Source organism: Somniosus microcephalus, chromosome 3 (assembly GCF_052327205.1).
Source record: "Somniosus microcephalus isolate GS21.2 chromosome 3, FLI_Smic_1.0, whole genome shotgun sequence".
Taxonomy (NCBI): Eukaryota; Metazoa; Chordata; class Chondrichthyes; order Squaliformes; family Somniosidae; genus Somniosus; species Somniosus microcephalus.
The window spans coordinates 281,153,998-281,170,245 of NC_140989.1; the positions used below are offsets into that span (position 1 = coordinate 281,153,998).

General features: G+C 45.1%; 2 protein-coding genes across 10 annotated transcripts in view; one reads left to right on the forward strand and one right to left on the reverse strand.

Annotated features, from left to right (window-relative positions):
• Positions 1-16,248, reverse strand: part of LOC147122003 (protein odr-4 homolog) — a 440,279-nt gene that overhangs the window by 209,676 nt on the left and 214,355 nt on the right. The gene's annotated exons all lie outside the window — the stretch shown is intronic.
• The window catches only part of LOC147122004 (phosducin-like), a 54,226-nt gene that overhangs the window by 30,857 nt on the left and 7,121 nt on the right, over positions 1-16,248 (forward strand). For all 3 annotated transcript variants that reach the window (XM_085982631.1, XM_085982630.1, XM_085982629.1), the window contains 2 exons: positions 10,511-10,610; positions 13,229-13,389. In XM_085982631.1, the coding sequence (XP_085838757.1) occupies positions 10,538-10,610; positions 13,229-13,389 (234 nt within the window). In that variant the 5' untranslated portion in view covers positions 10,511-10,537. The remainder of the gene's footprint in view (positions 1-10,510; positions 10,611-13,228; positions 13,390-16,248) is intronic.

The following is a 16,248-nucleotide window of genomic DNA, read 5'->3' on the forward strand; positions in this document are numbered from 1 at the left end:
AAAGAGAAGGCTGAGGAGTGAGCCAATAGAGGTCTTTAAAATTATGAAGTGGTTTGATAGGATAGACATGGAGAAAACGTTTCCACTTGTATGCCAATCCAAAATTGGAGGTCAAATAAATGATAGTCACTAATAAATCGAATAGGGAATTCAGGAGACACTTCTTTACCCAGAGATTGGATAGACTGTGGAACTCACTACCACAAGGAGTAGTTGTGGCAAATAGCGTAGATGTATTTAAGGGAAATCTAGATAAACATCTGAGGGAGAAAGCAATAGGTGGTTATGCTGATCGAGTTAGATGAAGTAGGGTGGGAGGAGGCGCATGTGGAGCATAAATGGACCATTTGGGCCGATTGGCCTGTTTCTGTGCTGTAATTTCTATGTAATTCTATGTCAGTATATTGTAAATGTTTGCTGTGCTTATCAGTGACCACAAGAGGGCCAAATACTTTCCACCTCTCAAAGCTAAGCTGGTAGTTTGTTTTATTAGTCCTACTAAGGTCATCACTCTTCTAAACGTTAATCTCTTGTTTGTCCTAAGCTCCAAATATGTTGTCTTACATGCTTTTCCTGCTCCCTGTGTTGCAATCAAGACTCTTTTCATTTAAAAAAAAAAAATAATTCTCAGGATGTGGGAATTACTGACTACCACATTTATTGCCGGTACCTAGTTGTGCTGAGGTGATGGTAGTGTGCCATCTCCTTGAATTCATAGTGATTGCTTGTACAACTGAATGGCTTGCTGGCCATGTCAGAGGACATGGAGAATCAACCATATAGTGTGGGGCTAGAGCCATGTGTAGACCAGACCTGATAGAAGTTGTAGTGTATGTACCTTTAAGAGAGAACTACTTTTACAGCTCCTGTATACTGTAGTACCGACAGTGACCACACCTGTATATAAGCCTTGAGCATGCCTCTATACAGCCAGTCTTGAGACTACCCTACTCCAGTAAACACCTGTTGATTGTTAAGTTACAGCCTCCGTGTAGTTATTGGAAAACATCATACTCTAAGAATCACGGATCCAACAGTGGCGACGAGGTCGATTCGAATCTACCTGCAACTCTGCATTTCCCTTCAAGGATTCGCTCCGGGAGGGTGCTGGAAGAAAGTCGAGGCCAGAAGCACGGGCGTCGACCACGACCAACCGCCCAGTCGTCCGGCAGAGAGTGAACATCGCAGGGGAGGCTGTTGAGAGCCGGGCTTGGTTCCCCAGCCATGACGATCCAGCAACAGACTGGCAACAGGTACAGCGCAGACCCTTCCCGGACAGCGGCGGCTGGAGCCGACCGACAGCAGAGAAAAAGCCGAGCAGCGTCAACAGGGTAAGAGAGAGGGTGAAGCGCACAGGGCGCAGCTGGGGGTTGAAAACCGAGCGGCGTCAAGGAAAAACAAAACAGAGAGAGAGCGGGTAAAGCAGCAGCCGGGTTCAGGACCGAGCAGCGGAAACGGGAAAGGCACACAGGAGAACGCGCAGAGCACAGCCAGGGCTCAGGGGCTGAACAGGAGCCGCAGAGAAGAAGGGAGAGCACGGGGGACGCCATTTTTAGAAGCCGCAGCAGAGAAGAAGGGCGAGCGCGGGAAGAAAGGAAAGCGCGGGAGACACCATTTTGTGCCAGCGGAGAAGAAGGGAGAGCGCGGGAGACGCCATTTTTGACAGTTAAATCACACCCAGGGATGCCGAAGAGTGGCAGTATCTCTGCGTTCGACAATGAAGTCGAACATTGGGCGACATATGTGGAACGCATGGAGGTGTACTGCAGGGCGAATGAAGTGCCAGATGCAAGGAAAGCACTGGTTTTGTTAAATTCCATGGGTGCAAAAACTTATGGCTTACTGCGAAACCTAATAACCCCAGAGAAGCCCGTGGATAAGAATTTCAAAAGCATAGTAGAAATCCTACAGGACCACTTAAACCCCACACCGCTGCTGATAGCAGAAAGATTTAAGTTCCACAAAAGGAACCAGCATAAAGACAAAAGTAATGCTGTGTACTTAACGGAACTGCGCAAACTATCGAAACACTGCCAGTTTGGAGTGGGACTAGCAGATACGTTAAGGGATAAGTTCGTGTGTGGGCTTCAAAGTGAAGGAACCCAGAAACGGCTTCTATCAGAAAAGGATCTTACGCTGGACAAGGCTTTCAGCATGGCAGTATCACATGAAGCAGCCGCAAGGGGCGCTGCATAGATACAATGGAGTCCGCAAGAATATGGCACCAATGAAATGTCATATGGAGCAGGGAAGTGTTATCGCTGCGGCAGAACAACACACGACCAGAAGGATTGTTGGTTCAAGGACCAAGTGTGCAGACAGTGTGGAAAAGCAGGACACATAGCAAGAGTCTGCAGGTCAGGGAAGAAAACCAACAGCAAGAAATCTCCACAGGAGAAGTACAAAAAGGTACATAAGGTGATGGACAGTAGTTCAGACGAACAGAAAAGTGATACAGACTCCGGAAGCAAGGAGCTGGGTTGTCTGAAACTACATAAGGTAACCAAAATGGAGGATCACCAGACTATCTGGGTCACACTCAAGATAGACGGAGTCCAAGTGAAAATGGAATTGGACACAGGATCAGCCCTAACAGTCATAAACCAAAGGGACTACAAGCGGCTATTTCCACATATACCCTTGAAAGCTACAGAGACTGTCTTGAAGACGTACACGGGGCAAAAAGTCTACCCCAAAGGAAAAATAAGGGTGAAAGTGATATACAAAGGCCAGGAAATACCTAAAATGGACCTATATGTATTGCCAGATGGAGGACCACCACTACTAGGGCGTGAATGGATCCGGAAGATACAATTAGATTGGCATTCCATACAGGCACTGAAGGTTGAGGCCAAAAAGGATGACGACGTCACACCTGGACGACTGTCAAAAATGCTAACTGACGCAAAAGAAGTGTTCCAGGAGGGACTCGGAACACTAAAAGGCATAACAGCAACGATTAAAATAGAGGAAAATGCAAGCCCAAAGTTTCTTAAGGTCAGACCAGTGCCTTATGCGATCCGACCAGCCGTCGAAGCAGAGCTGGAAGGGTTGGAACGTTCAGGAGTACTGTCCAAAGTAGACTGGAGCGAGTGGGCTACACCCATCATTCCTGTAATGAAGAGGTCGTTGAGTAAAATGCCTGGGGAACCAAAGAAGGTCCGCACCTGTGGGGATTTTAAGGTGACCGTGAACCCAGTCCTTCACACGGTACAATATCCACTTCCACGGATTGAGGATATTTTCACCTCGCTATCTGGAGGTAAACGCGTCACCAAAATTGATCTAGCCCAGGCGTACTTGCAAATGGAGGTAGATGAAGCCTCAACAATACCTCACGATCAACACTCATAAAGGTCTCTACCAATACAACCGGCTGGTGTTCGGGGTAGCATCGGCTCCGGCTATTTGGCAAAGGGCGATGGATCAAGTCCTGCAAGGGATTCCAGGGACCCAGCGTTATTTGGACGACATTCTGGTCACGGGCAAAAATGACAGTGATCGCCTCGCCAACCTGGAGAAGGTGCTCACTAGATTAAAGGAATATGGGCTACGAGCTAATCGCCACAAGTGCGAGTTTTTCCAGAAGCAGATCTCGTATTGTGGTCATGTTATTGATGAAGAGGGGTGTGATGAAATAACTCTGTGTTCTGATATTTGTACTTGTACTTGTAATGTCTGGAATGTTCCACCGGGGGGAACCACTAATGCTCCTCCCTGGCCCCGCCCCTCTTCTGGTATGTTCTACCAAGGGCTCGGTCAATGATGAACTCTGTTAACTCTGCCATGATTCTTACTTAATAAAAGCCTTCAGTCTTAAACTTTAACTTCACGGATTCGGGCAGTTATTTGGCACATCAATTTTATTAAGTAACAACTTTTGGAAGATGGATCGATTTTTGAAACCAGAGCGTCTGGATATCGATCCGCATTCGGCAGATGCGTCGAAGAAATGTACGCATTGGCTGCGATGTTTTGAACACTTCATCGCATCGTTCAATTCGATGGTTAACAAGTTGGGTCTTCTAACCAACTTGGTAAAGTCATCAATCTTACTCTATAATTGAAGATATTACTACATATGAAGAGGCCCTCGCAGCTCTTAAAGCCCAGTACCTTAAGTCGGTTAACGAAGTATACGCCAGGTATCTCCTGTCTACTCGCAGGAAATTACCCGAGGAATCTCTGGACGATTTCCTGCAGGACCTTAAGGCTTTGGCTAAGGGTTGCAACTACAAGGCTGTCTCTGCCATAGTGTATCAGGAAGAAGCCATCCGCGATTCTTTCATATCTGGCCTCCGATCTAATTATATTAGACAGAGACTCCTCGAGAACGACTCGTTAGTTTTAAAAACGGTCGTCGCTGCTGCTCGATCGTTAGATGTAGCCCAGAAGAATTCAGAAGTGTATGCATCAGCCCATGCATCTCTCTCTCAGCCTCGTGTGTTCCAAGTATGGAGGCATCCATAACACCAATGGAGCCCCCACTTAATCCTATTGTTGCGGCTGTGCCCCATGGGTCTAAGTGTTATTTTTGTGGCCAATCTAAACACCCCAGGCAAAGTTGCCCAGCCAGCGAGGCTACCTGTTTTAAATGTAAGAAACGGGGACATTTTAGTAAAGTGTGTAAGGGTAATCCTGTACCCGAGGTCTTCTCTGCTGCCGCCTATCGTTTTACTCTAGCCTCGGCTACGGTTGGCCAGACCATACCGTGTTCCTTGTCAAAATCTATGATGGACATCAAGATTAATGGTCGTCCTACTGGGTGTTTGATAGACTGTGGCAGTACTGAAAGTTTTATACACCCCAACCTTGTTAACTCCTGTTCATTGAAGGTGTATCCTACTCGAAGTGAAATTGTGATGGCGTCCAAATCCCTTACTTCGGAGGTAACTGGATATTGTAAAGTCACATTGACCGTTAAGGATACGGAGTATAAGGACTTTAAACTCCTCATATTACCTCAGTTGTGTGTGAACTTAATATTAGGCTTGGACTTCCAGTGTCAGCATGAGAGCGTTACCCTTAAGTATGGTGGATCTCAGCCTCCACTCACAGTCTGCGGCCTTTCTACTTTAAACGTAAGTCCGCCTTCTTTGTTTGTGAACCTTGCTCCTAATTGTAGACCTATAGCGACTAAGAGTCGACGGTATAGTTCAGAAGATAAAACATTTATAAAAGAGGAAGTGGAAAGGCTTCAACGGGAGGGAATCATCGAACACAGTGGTAGCCCGTGGTGTGCCCAGGTGGTGGTGGTTAAAACTAATGAGAAGAAAAGACTTGTGGTCGATTATAGCCAGACTATAAACTTGTATACCCAATTAGACGCCTATCCTTTGCCTCGTATTTCTGAGATGGTGAACCAGATAGCTCAGTACTGCATGTTCTCCACCATTGATTTAAAGTCTGCCTACCATCAACTCCCCATCAAAATAGAAGACCGACCTTATACGGCCTTCGAAGCTAATGGGCGCCTGTTCCAATTCCTTCGGGTGCCCTTTGGAGTGACGAATGGGGTATCTGTCTTCCAACAGGAGATGGATCGTATGGTGGATGAATACGCGTTGGAAGCAACATTCCCGTACCTGGACAATGTTACCATCTGTGGGCGTGACCAACGGGAGCATGATCAAAATCTCGCGAAGTTCCTAGAGACTGCAAAGAGGTTAAACCTGACCTACAACGAAAACAAGTGTACCTTCAATACTACACGTTTGTGTATTCTTGGTTGCGTTGTGGAGAATGGGGTAATCGGGCCAGACCCTGAAAGATTACGCCCACTTAAGGAATTACCTTTACCTCACACTGTAAAAGCTTTAAGAAGGTGTCTGGGATTCTTCTCGTACTATGCCCAGTGGGTGGCTAGCTACTCAGATAAAGTCCGACCTCTTATTAAGTCGACGTCTTTTCCGCTATCGGCGGAAGCTCAGGAGGCTTTCCTTAATATCAAAAGGGACATTGAGAAGGCAGTGGTATGTGCCATGGATGAGAAGATCCCTTTTCAAGTGGAAAGTGATGCATCTGATTTTGCGTTGGCAGCAACTCTTAACCAAGCTGGTAGACTAGTAGCTTTCTTCTCTCGTATATTGCAAGGACCAGAAGTTCAACATTCTTCAGTGGAAAAGGAGGCACATGCAATTATTGAAGCAGTCAAGTATTGGAGACATTATCTCGCTGGCCAACGTTTTACGCTCATTACTGACCAGTGATCTGTGGCCTTTATGTTCAACACTAAGCAGAGAGGCAAGATCAAAAATGATAAGATTTTAAGATGGCGAATAGAACTGTCAACATATGACTATGATATTCAGTACAGGCCTGGAGTATTTAATGAGCCATCGGATGCTTTGTCACAAGGAGTATGTGCTAGTCTAGGTACAGATAAGCTTCAAAGTCTCCACGACGCACTTGCCACCCTGGGGTTACCAGAATGAACCACTTCATTAAGTCCCACAATCTACCCTACTCTATTGAGGAGGTCCGGACAATGACCAGAACCTGTCATGTTTGTGCTGAATGCAAACCCCGCTTCTATAAGCCGTCCGAGCCAGCTCATCTTATTAAAGCAACTCGACCATTTGAGCGTTTGAGTCTCGATTTTAAAGGTCCCCTTCCATCGAGCGACCGTAATGTCTATTTTCTTAATATTATAGACGAGTACTCTCGGTTCCCTTTTGTTATCCCCTGTCCGGATGTGACTAGTGCTGTTGTAATTAAATGCCTCTGACAACTGTTTTCCTTGTTCGGCATGCCTAACTATATACATAGTGATAGGGGTTCTTCCTTTATGAGCGAAGAATTACGACAGTTTTTGCTATCAAAGGGGATTGCAACGAGTAGAACTACCAGCTATAACCCTCGTGGTAATGGGCAGGTCGAGAAAGAAAATGCGACAGTGTGGAAGGCTATCGTACTGTCTCTGAAGTCACGAGGCCTGCCGACCTCTCGCTGGCAGGATGTCCTGCCAGACGTGCTGCATTCCATAAGGTCTCTTTTGTGTACAGTGACGAATGCCACCCCTCATGAAAGGATGTTTAGTTTTCCAAGAAAAGCTACTAATGGAGTATCGTTACCCACATGGTTGACGACCACGGGCCCTGTGTTGTTGCGCAGACATGTGAGAGGCCACAAGACTGATCCACTGGTGGAGGAAGTACAACTCCTCCATGCTAATCCCCAGTATGCGTATATTCAATATTCGGATGGGCGAGAGGATACGGTCTTTATTAAAGATCTTGCACCTGCTGGAGCTTGAAAAGAGTTCGACTCTGAGAGTAGAGTTTTCAATCGTGGTATTGGACCTTCAGAGACACAAACCCTCAGTGTGGAAAATACTGATGATTCTGGGAATTCGAATGAACCAGAGTTAGTACTCCGGGAGGAGCCTCAGCAAGAGTTACGTCATTTCCAGAGGTTTATCAGACCTCCTGACAGACTGAATCTATAGCAGGGGGTGAATGTGATGAAATAACTCTGTGTTCTGATATTTGTACTTGTACTTGTAATGTCTGGAATGTTCCACCGGGGGGAACCACTAATGCTCCTCCCTGGCCCTGCCCCTCTTCTGGTATGTTCTACCAAGGGCTCGGTCGATGATGAACTCTGTCATGATTCTTACTTAATAAAAGCCTTCAGTCTTAAACTTTAACTTCATGGGTTCGGGCAGTTATTTGGCACATCAAGGGGTTACATAAGTCCCCTGAAAAGATTGAGGCAGTAGTCAAGGCTACAGCACCGGAAAATGTGTCACAACTGAGGTTGTTCCTCAGGCTGGTGAACTACTACCATAAGTTCTTACCAAATTTGTCTGCAGTATTACACCCACTGAACACCCTACTGCAAACGGGGGTACCATGGAAGTGGAATGACGAGTGTAAACGAGCTTTCCAGAAGTGCAAAGAATTGATCACATCAAAAGAGGTGTTGGCCCATTGCAACCCAGCACTACCAATTCGGTTGGCATGTGATGCATCACCCTATGGTGTCGCACAAATTCCCAGACGGGTTGGAGAGGCCAGTAGCCTTTGCGTCTCGGTCACTAACCTCAGCCGAGCGCAACTACGCCCAGATTGACAGGGAGGCCCTCAGCCTAGTATGGGGAGTAAAAAAATTCAACCACTATCTGCATGGGCAGAAGTTCACCTTGCTGACTGACCACCAACCACTTGTCTCCATCTTTAATCCAAAGAAGGGCGTTCTGGTGATGACTGCACAACGGTTAAAAAGATGGTCCCTTTTTCTAGGGGCGAACCAATATGAAATAGAGTATAAAGGCACGAAACAGCATGGAAACGCTGATGGGCTATCACGCCTGCCACTGCCTACTGTGGAGGAAGCACCAGCAGTGGACCCTATCGAGATATTTTATTCGTCAATAATTGAACAATTGCCAGTAACTAACGTGGATATAGAGAAGGAGACCCGCAATGATCCGACACTGTCTCGGGTATATGATTTGACGGTGAGGGGATGGCCAACACATGGCGACTCACTGTTGCCAGCATTCTCATCCAGAAGAGAACAGCTGTCAGTATGCCAGGGGACAGTGATGTGTGGATCCCGAGTGGTAATTCCACCCAGGTTAAGGGAGAGAGTGCTAAATGAGCTTCACGAAGGTCATCTGGGAGGGATAAAAATGAAAAGCCTTGCTAGGGCTTATGTGTGGTGGCCGGGGATCGATCAACAAATCGAGGACCTAACCAAGAGCTGCTCAGGATGCCAGAAGGTCCAAAATGCACCACCACATGCCCCTCTACACCCATGGGAGTGGCCCTCCTCTCCATGGCAACGGGTGCATATTGATTTTGCTGGTCCATTCATGGACTCAATGTTCTTAATAGCAGTGGATGCTCACTCGAAATGGCCTGAGGTGATAAAAATGTCCTCAACCACTACAGAGAAAACAATTGCAGTCCTACGCACCATATTTGCCAGGAACGGCTTGCCAGAGCAGATTTGCTCTGATAATGGACCACAGTTTGTGTCCGAAGAGTTTCGGAAATTTATGAGAAGGAATGGGGTAAGGCATTACACATCCGCCCCGTATCATCCAGCCACAAATGGATTGGCTGAGAGGTTCGTACAAACCTTTAAAAAGGCGATAAAGGCCATGTGCGATGATGAAATTCCACTACAGCATAAGGTGGACAATTTCCTGTTAGCTTACAGAAATGCGACACATGCAGTTACCAACAAGACCCCGGCCATGATGTTCTTTAACCGAAGGTTGAGATCTCGTCAGGATTTGCTCAGACCAAATGTGCGAAGAAATGTTGAGGATAAACAATTCCAGCACATCAATGAGAAGCCGACAAGGAGCTTCAATGTAGGACAACCAGTCTTGGCCCGTGACTACCGAACAGAGAAATGGCAACCCGGAACGATATTCACACGGCAGGGGCCATTAATGTACACAGTGGATGTCGGGGAGAACATTGTGAGACGCCACGTCGATCAGATCTTAGCGTCACAGGAACGAGTCAACCCCATGTCTCGCGTACCTGGGCATGAACCCGACATACCGGTAGCATCTACCTCAGAAACAGTAGCAGTGGAAACTGATGAACTAACCAACGAAAGGGGGCCAGAATCGCCTCCGCACCAAGAACAAGAACCTCAGGAAAGGCGCTATCCAGAAAGGATCAGGAAGCCGCCCCAAAGACTGAATCTATAAATGGACTATTTCTGTTTAATGTGCATGTTAAAGTGTTAATTGTTATTTGAATATTATAGGTTGCTAATCTAAAAGGGGAGGAATTGTGTGTGTACCTTTAAGAGAGAACTACTTTTACAGCTCCTGTATACTGTAGTACCGGCAGTGACCACACCTGTATGTAAGCCTTGAGCATGCCTCTGTACTGCCAGTCTTTAGACTACCCTACTCCAGTAAACACCTGTTGATTGTTAAGTTACAGCCTCCGTGTAGTTATTGGAAAACATCATACTCTAAGAATCACGGATCCAACAGAAGTGGCAGGTTTCCTTCCGTGAAGGCCATTAATGAAGTAAAGTATATAAAGTTCTTGATGAAAACCCTGCTCCAAATACCATGTTTAATCCTTCAATTGGAATACTAAGATTGTCTAAGCTGCAGAATTCACTACTCCTTGACTGACCAAGTGTGGTGCAGTCCTGCAGGGCAGGACTAGATCGCTTAGTTTTTCCACCTTCCTCTGCCTAGTGTCAAACAGTGTTCCATCTTGGGGCCTGCCCAAAAACTAGAAAATCTTGCCAAGTGATGGTGGAGTAGTTCAAATGAATCTGTTTTTTCTCGGCCACAATGCCCTGGAATTCTAACACTCTACTATTAGAGATTCCCATCCACCTTCTGTGGTGCTTACTTATAAAAGGTTTTTTTTTTTTAGGAACAAAACAACAACCTTAAATCACAAACAACAGCTGTAAAGCATTTTATAAAGGAACCATAAGTAATAATTTGCAATTGCCACATTACACCCAGACACACCTAAAGTCCAAACCTTATCTTATCTTGCTGGTTTCCCATTTTCAGATACCTTTCATTGCATACCTATCCAGAATGAACCGTGGACAAAGCTGGGATGAAGATGTGGAATCTGATTCAAATCATGAATTGTCCGCTACAAACACAGGTAATCAAATAAGAGTTGCAAAATACACTGCTGTACCAACAGATCATGTCACAAAGTGATCAAGGGTGTGTTGAGGCCCAAGAGTTCCTTATTTAAACTGGGGCCAAGTGCTCCCCCTGAGGAAGGGAGGTACAAATCACAGGCAAAACCACTCTTACACATTTCCTTATGGTTTGTTTCTGAATAGTTAAGGAGAGAGCTGAGTACGTGTGTTTTTTTGGGGAATTTCTTTACTCAAGATATTTTTGACTTCCATGTTTCAGGCTACTCCCGTAGGTGAGTCCTAAATCTCTTATGTTCCAGAGAGTGTTTTCGCTTACCTGAATTCAGAGTGTGCCCAGGGAACGAACAAAGAACAGTTTATTTCAGTTACTGGCTTTATCAAGCACTCTCACATGATCTCCTTTGTTCCTGAAGGAGTAAGTGCCAGGAATTCTACATGAACATAATCTAAAGAATGTGGAAATAAGCTAAAATACAAATTATATTGTGTCTTTAACATAATAAAGTGTCCCAAGGCGCTTCACAGAAGCATTATCAAAACAAAATTTGACACTGAGCCATATAAAAGAGTTTTTAGGGCAGATGACTAAAAGCTTGGTCAAAGAGATAGATTTTAAGGTGTCTTATAGGAGGAAAGAGAGGCGGAGAGGTTTAGGGAGGGAATTCCAGAGCTTAGGGCCTAGGTAGCTGAAGGCATGGCCACCAATGCTGGAGCGATTAAAATCGGGGATGTTCAAGAGGCCAGAATTGGAGGAGTGTAGAGATTTCGAGGGATTGTAGGGCTAGAGGAGATTACAGAGATAAGGAGGGGCAAGGCCATGGAGGGATGTGAAAACAAGGATGTGAATTTTTAAATCGTGGCGTTGCTGAACCGGGAGCCAATGTAGGTCAACGAACATAGGGGAGATGGGTGAGCAGGGTTTGGTGCGAGTTAGGACATGGGCAGCAGAGTTTTGGATGACCTCAAGTTTGTAGAGGGTAGAACTAGGAAGGGCAGCCAGAAGTGAGTTGGAATAGTCAAGTCTAGAGGTAACAAAGGCATGGATGTGGGTTTCAGCAAAAGATAAGCTGAGGCAGGGGCGGAGACGGGCGATGTTACGGAGGTGGAAATGGACAGTCTTGGTGATGGCGTGGATATGAGGTAGGAAGCTGAACACATGGTCAGATATAACACCAAGGTTGCAAACAGACTGGGTCAGCCTCAGACAGTTGCCAGGGAGAGAGATGGAATTGATGGTAAGGGAACAAAGTTTGTGATGGGGACTGAAGACAATAGCTTCGGTCTTCCCAATATTTAATTGGAGGAAATTTCTGCTCATCCAGTGCTGGATGTCCGACAAGCAATCTGATAGTATAGAGACAGTGAAAGGTTCGAGAGAGGTGGAGGAGAGATAGAGCTGGGTATCATCAGCATACATGTGAAAACTCACATTTTGTTGTCGGATGATGTCACGGTGGGGCAGCATGTAGATGAGAAATAAGAGGGGACCAAGGATAGATCCTTGGGGGACTCCAGAGGGAGTGGGAAGAGAAACCATTGCAGGTGATTCTATGGCTATAGCTGGAAAGATAGCACTGGAACCAGGCGAGTGCAGTCCCATCCAGCTGGATGATGGTGGAGAGGCGTGGAGCAGAATTGTGTGGTCAACCGTGTCAAAGACTGCAGACAGGTTGAGAAGGACAAGGAGGGATTTTTTACCTTTGTCACAGTCAATTAGGATATCATTTGTGACCTTGGTAAGAGCCGTTTCAGTACACAAAATATAACGGTTATTATATGATATTAGGTCGTAACCATAGTCCCATTGCTAACCAAATGTTTATCCTATTGTTAATTGAATAGTTCTTACTCGTTCTTTCCCAAGACCTTAAAATAATGGTATTCCTTATCCTCCCCAGTCTTTCCTTCCTTCTTCCAATCTACAGCATGTGCCCAAACTATTTTATCTTTCTGGGCCACTTAACTATATACTATGGAGTACTGAGCCATTAAAATGTAAGTCCCGTTAATTTACATCTAATTTAAGCTGCCAATACTAGCAGACTTTGGGTTTTCAGATTTAGGAATTATCCACCAATCAGAAAGCAGCTTTGACTTCAGACCTTTTGCTCCGACATGGGGAGCAAGTGACAAACAAAATACAAGAGCAAAAAGAGACTGAGTCACTCAGGTTTGGCGGACTAATAGTCAGGGCTTGTGGATAGCATGTGGCCTGCAGGCGGTAGTTTGGACACCCTGCATCTACAGGTTTTTAAAACTCAAGCTTTATCTCACCTTTACTCTTGCTCTCTTCAACCCTTGGTGATGTCCTGCACTGAGGATTTGGCCCTTTATCTACAATAAAGAAAGATCAGTACATATGCACCAGAGGTTATGTTGACGTAAGTACGAGGGAGAAAGGAATAGCAGGATATGTTGATAGGGTGAGATGAGGTAAGGTGGGAGGAGGCTCGTGTGGAGCATAAACACCAGCATAGACCTGATGGGCCAAATGGCCAGTTTCTGTGCTGTAAAATTCGATGTATTTTTTACGTTGGAGCTATGTTATTTAGTTGATCTGTAGTGTGCACATGGATGGAAGGAGTAACATTAAACCCAACAGTTGTGTTTCCAGGTCCGAAAGGGGTGATAAATGACTGGAGAAAGTTTAAGCTGGAGAGCAAGGACCATGAAACTACTCCTTCAAACAAAAGGCAACTCCTTAGACAACTGTCATCACCATACCAATCTCTCAGTCAGGAGGACAAAGAAACACGTGAGAAATTCAGTCGTAAGGTAAGCCAAAACAAGCAAGACAATAAGTACAGCAATATATGTAGTATTCAAAACAAAATGGATGAACTGGAGGCAATAATTTATGGAGAGGATCCAGATATAGTAGGGATGACTGAAACATGGTTACGTAGAGAAGACAATTGGCAAATAAATTTTGCAGGATATAACACATTTAGGAAGGAAAGGGAAGGAAGATGGGGAGGTGGAGTAGCTGTACTAGTTAAAGATAATATAATGGAAGTTGAAAAAAGGATGTACAGGTACCTAGCATTAAGATATATACATAATCAATATGGATTGAGTTAAGAGATAAGAAGGGATCCATCACACTAACAGTATAGATCACCAAATAGTGGAAGGGGATTGGAGGAAGAAATATATAGACAAATCTATGAGGTGAGTAGCAGGCATAGAATAATAATCATGGGAGATTTCAACTATCCCCAAATAATCTGGCAGGAAGAAGTAGCGAAGGGAGAAAAGGGACTGGAGTTTTTACAGTTTTCCTGAAGGACATAACTGCCAGGCTGGGCCTGTGACAGGTGGTGAGTGAACCAACAAGAGGGAATAACCTACTTGACCTCATCCTCCCCAATCTACCTGTCGCAGATGCATCTGTCCATGACAGTATAGGTAGCAGTGACCACCGCACAGTCATTGTGGAGATGATGTCCCGTCTTCACACTGAGAACACCCTCATGTTGTGTGGCATAGATTCAGAACAGATCTAGCAGCTCAAAACTGGGCATCCATGAGGCGCTGTGGGCCATCAGCAGCAGCAGAATTGTATTCCATCACAATCTGTAATCTCATGGCCCGGCATATCCCTCACTCTACCATTACCACCAAGCCAGGGGACCAACCCTGGTTCAACAACGAGTGTAGAAGAGCATGCCAGGAGCAGCACCAGGTGTACCTAAAAATGAGGTGCCAACCTGGGGAAGCTGAAACACAGGACTACATGCATGCTAAAAAGCAGAAGCTCCATGATATAGCAGGGCTAAGCAATCCCACAATCAACGGATCAGGTCAAAGCTCTGCAGTCCTGCCACATCCAGTCATGAATGGTGGTGGACCATTAAACAACTAACGGGAGGAGGAGGCACCAAGAATATCCCCATCCTCAATGATGGTGGAGCCCACCACGTGAGTGCAAATGATAAGGCTGATGCATTTGCAACCAACTTCAGCCAGAAGTGCCGAGTGGATGATCCATATCGGCCTACTCCCGAGGTCCCCACCATCACAGAAGCCATTCTTCAGCCAATTCGGTGCTGGGACTCTCCGTGAAGCATGTACCACTGGCTGAGCATCCTCCTTTAGCTGGATCTTATAAGTGAATGGTAGAACTCCAAATCCTTTGAACACATCCTGGAAATTACTCACTACAGAATCCACTGAGTCATCTGGTCTGCTTATGGCACAGTTTATACGGTAGACTCTCTTGACCAGTTCTAAGTCCTCACAAGCTTTGTCACCTAGTAGTGAATCAAGTCCTTCAGCCACAACAGAAAACATGAGATGATGCACTTTGCCTTTGACTGTCACTTTAAGTCTGCATACACCTAAGCTATTTATTTTCTGTCCATTATAGTTCTTCAGTAGTACTGACTTTTTCTGTATTTTGGGCTTTTCTTTCATATTTTTAATGTCACTCATACTGATTAAGTTTGCTTTTGCCCCAGTATCTAGTTTCAATGTAACTAATGCTCCATTTACCTGCAGTGGCATTATCCATTTGTCCTCTTTTACTGCATTAACTTTATATTCAGCATTGTCCATTCCTGAGGGCTTCACATTTTCTGTATCCTTTTCTATATTGTCACATGACACCATTCCTACAAAAAATGTCTCACTTAAATCAGTGTCCTCAATCACATTGACTTGTTGCCCTTTCTTTGTTTTTACTTTTGAAAAGCATTGTTTGGCAAAGTGATTCTTTCCATTACATTTTGTGCACATTTTCCCAAACGCTGGGCATTGTCTTAACTGGTGCTGGTACCCACAGCATTTACAATTTAAAAATTCCATCCTCCGATTGCTTTGCATTTCTGTTCTGCCCATGTTTCTTCTCCTCGTAGGACACAGCACCGACAGCAGCACAGTCACTCATTACAGTCGCATCATTATTAATTTCACTGAAAGTCTTTGCGTGCTACTGAGCTAGCTCACTGGCATGGCATATTTTCACAGCATCCTCCAATGTTAGTTTGGTTTCTCTCAACAAACGTTCCCTGACTTTTTTTATCATGAATACCAAACACAATCTGGTCACGAATCATGGATGATTTCAGTTCAGAGAAATTACATGTCTGTGCTTTCAGTTTCAGATCGGTCACAAAGCTATCAAAAGTCTCGTTTTGCTGCTGTGTCCGTGAACGGAACACGTACCCCTCATAAGTCTCGTTCTTTTTGGGAGAACAATGTGTATCAAACTTCTTTAGCACATTGTCCATTTTTTCTCTGTCCTCCTCTTGATCAAATACAAACGTATTAAATACCTCTATCGCCTGCGGGCCTGCAACCGTGAGCAGTAACGCTATTTTCCTTGCGCCTGGCTTCGTACTGAACCCGTGGCGGCAATGTAGAGTTTGAATTGTTGTTTGAAAGTCCACCAATTGCAGTCGACATTCCCCGTGAGTTTCAAACCCTCCGGTGGCTTCAAATTCTCCATGTCGCGTTTCACAATATTCAGCAGATATTACCAATCCTGGTACCATGTTATGTTCATAAATACGTTTTCATTATGAACAGCTAGCTTGTGCTAGTCATTTATTCAGCCATGTGGACTAGTCTACAGCATCCATCTTGATTACTGCCTTGTGGGTAGCCCACTACTAAACATACAGCTCCACCTAG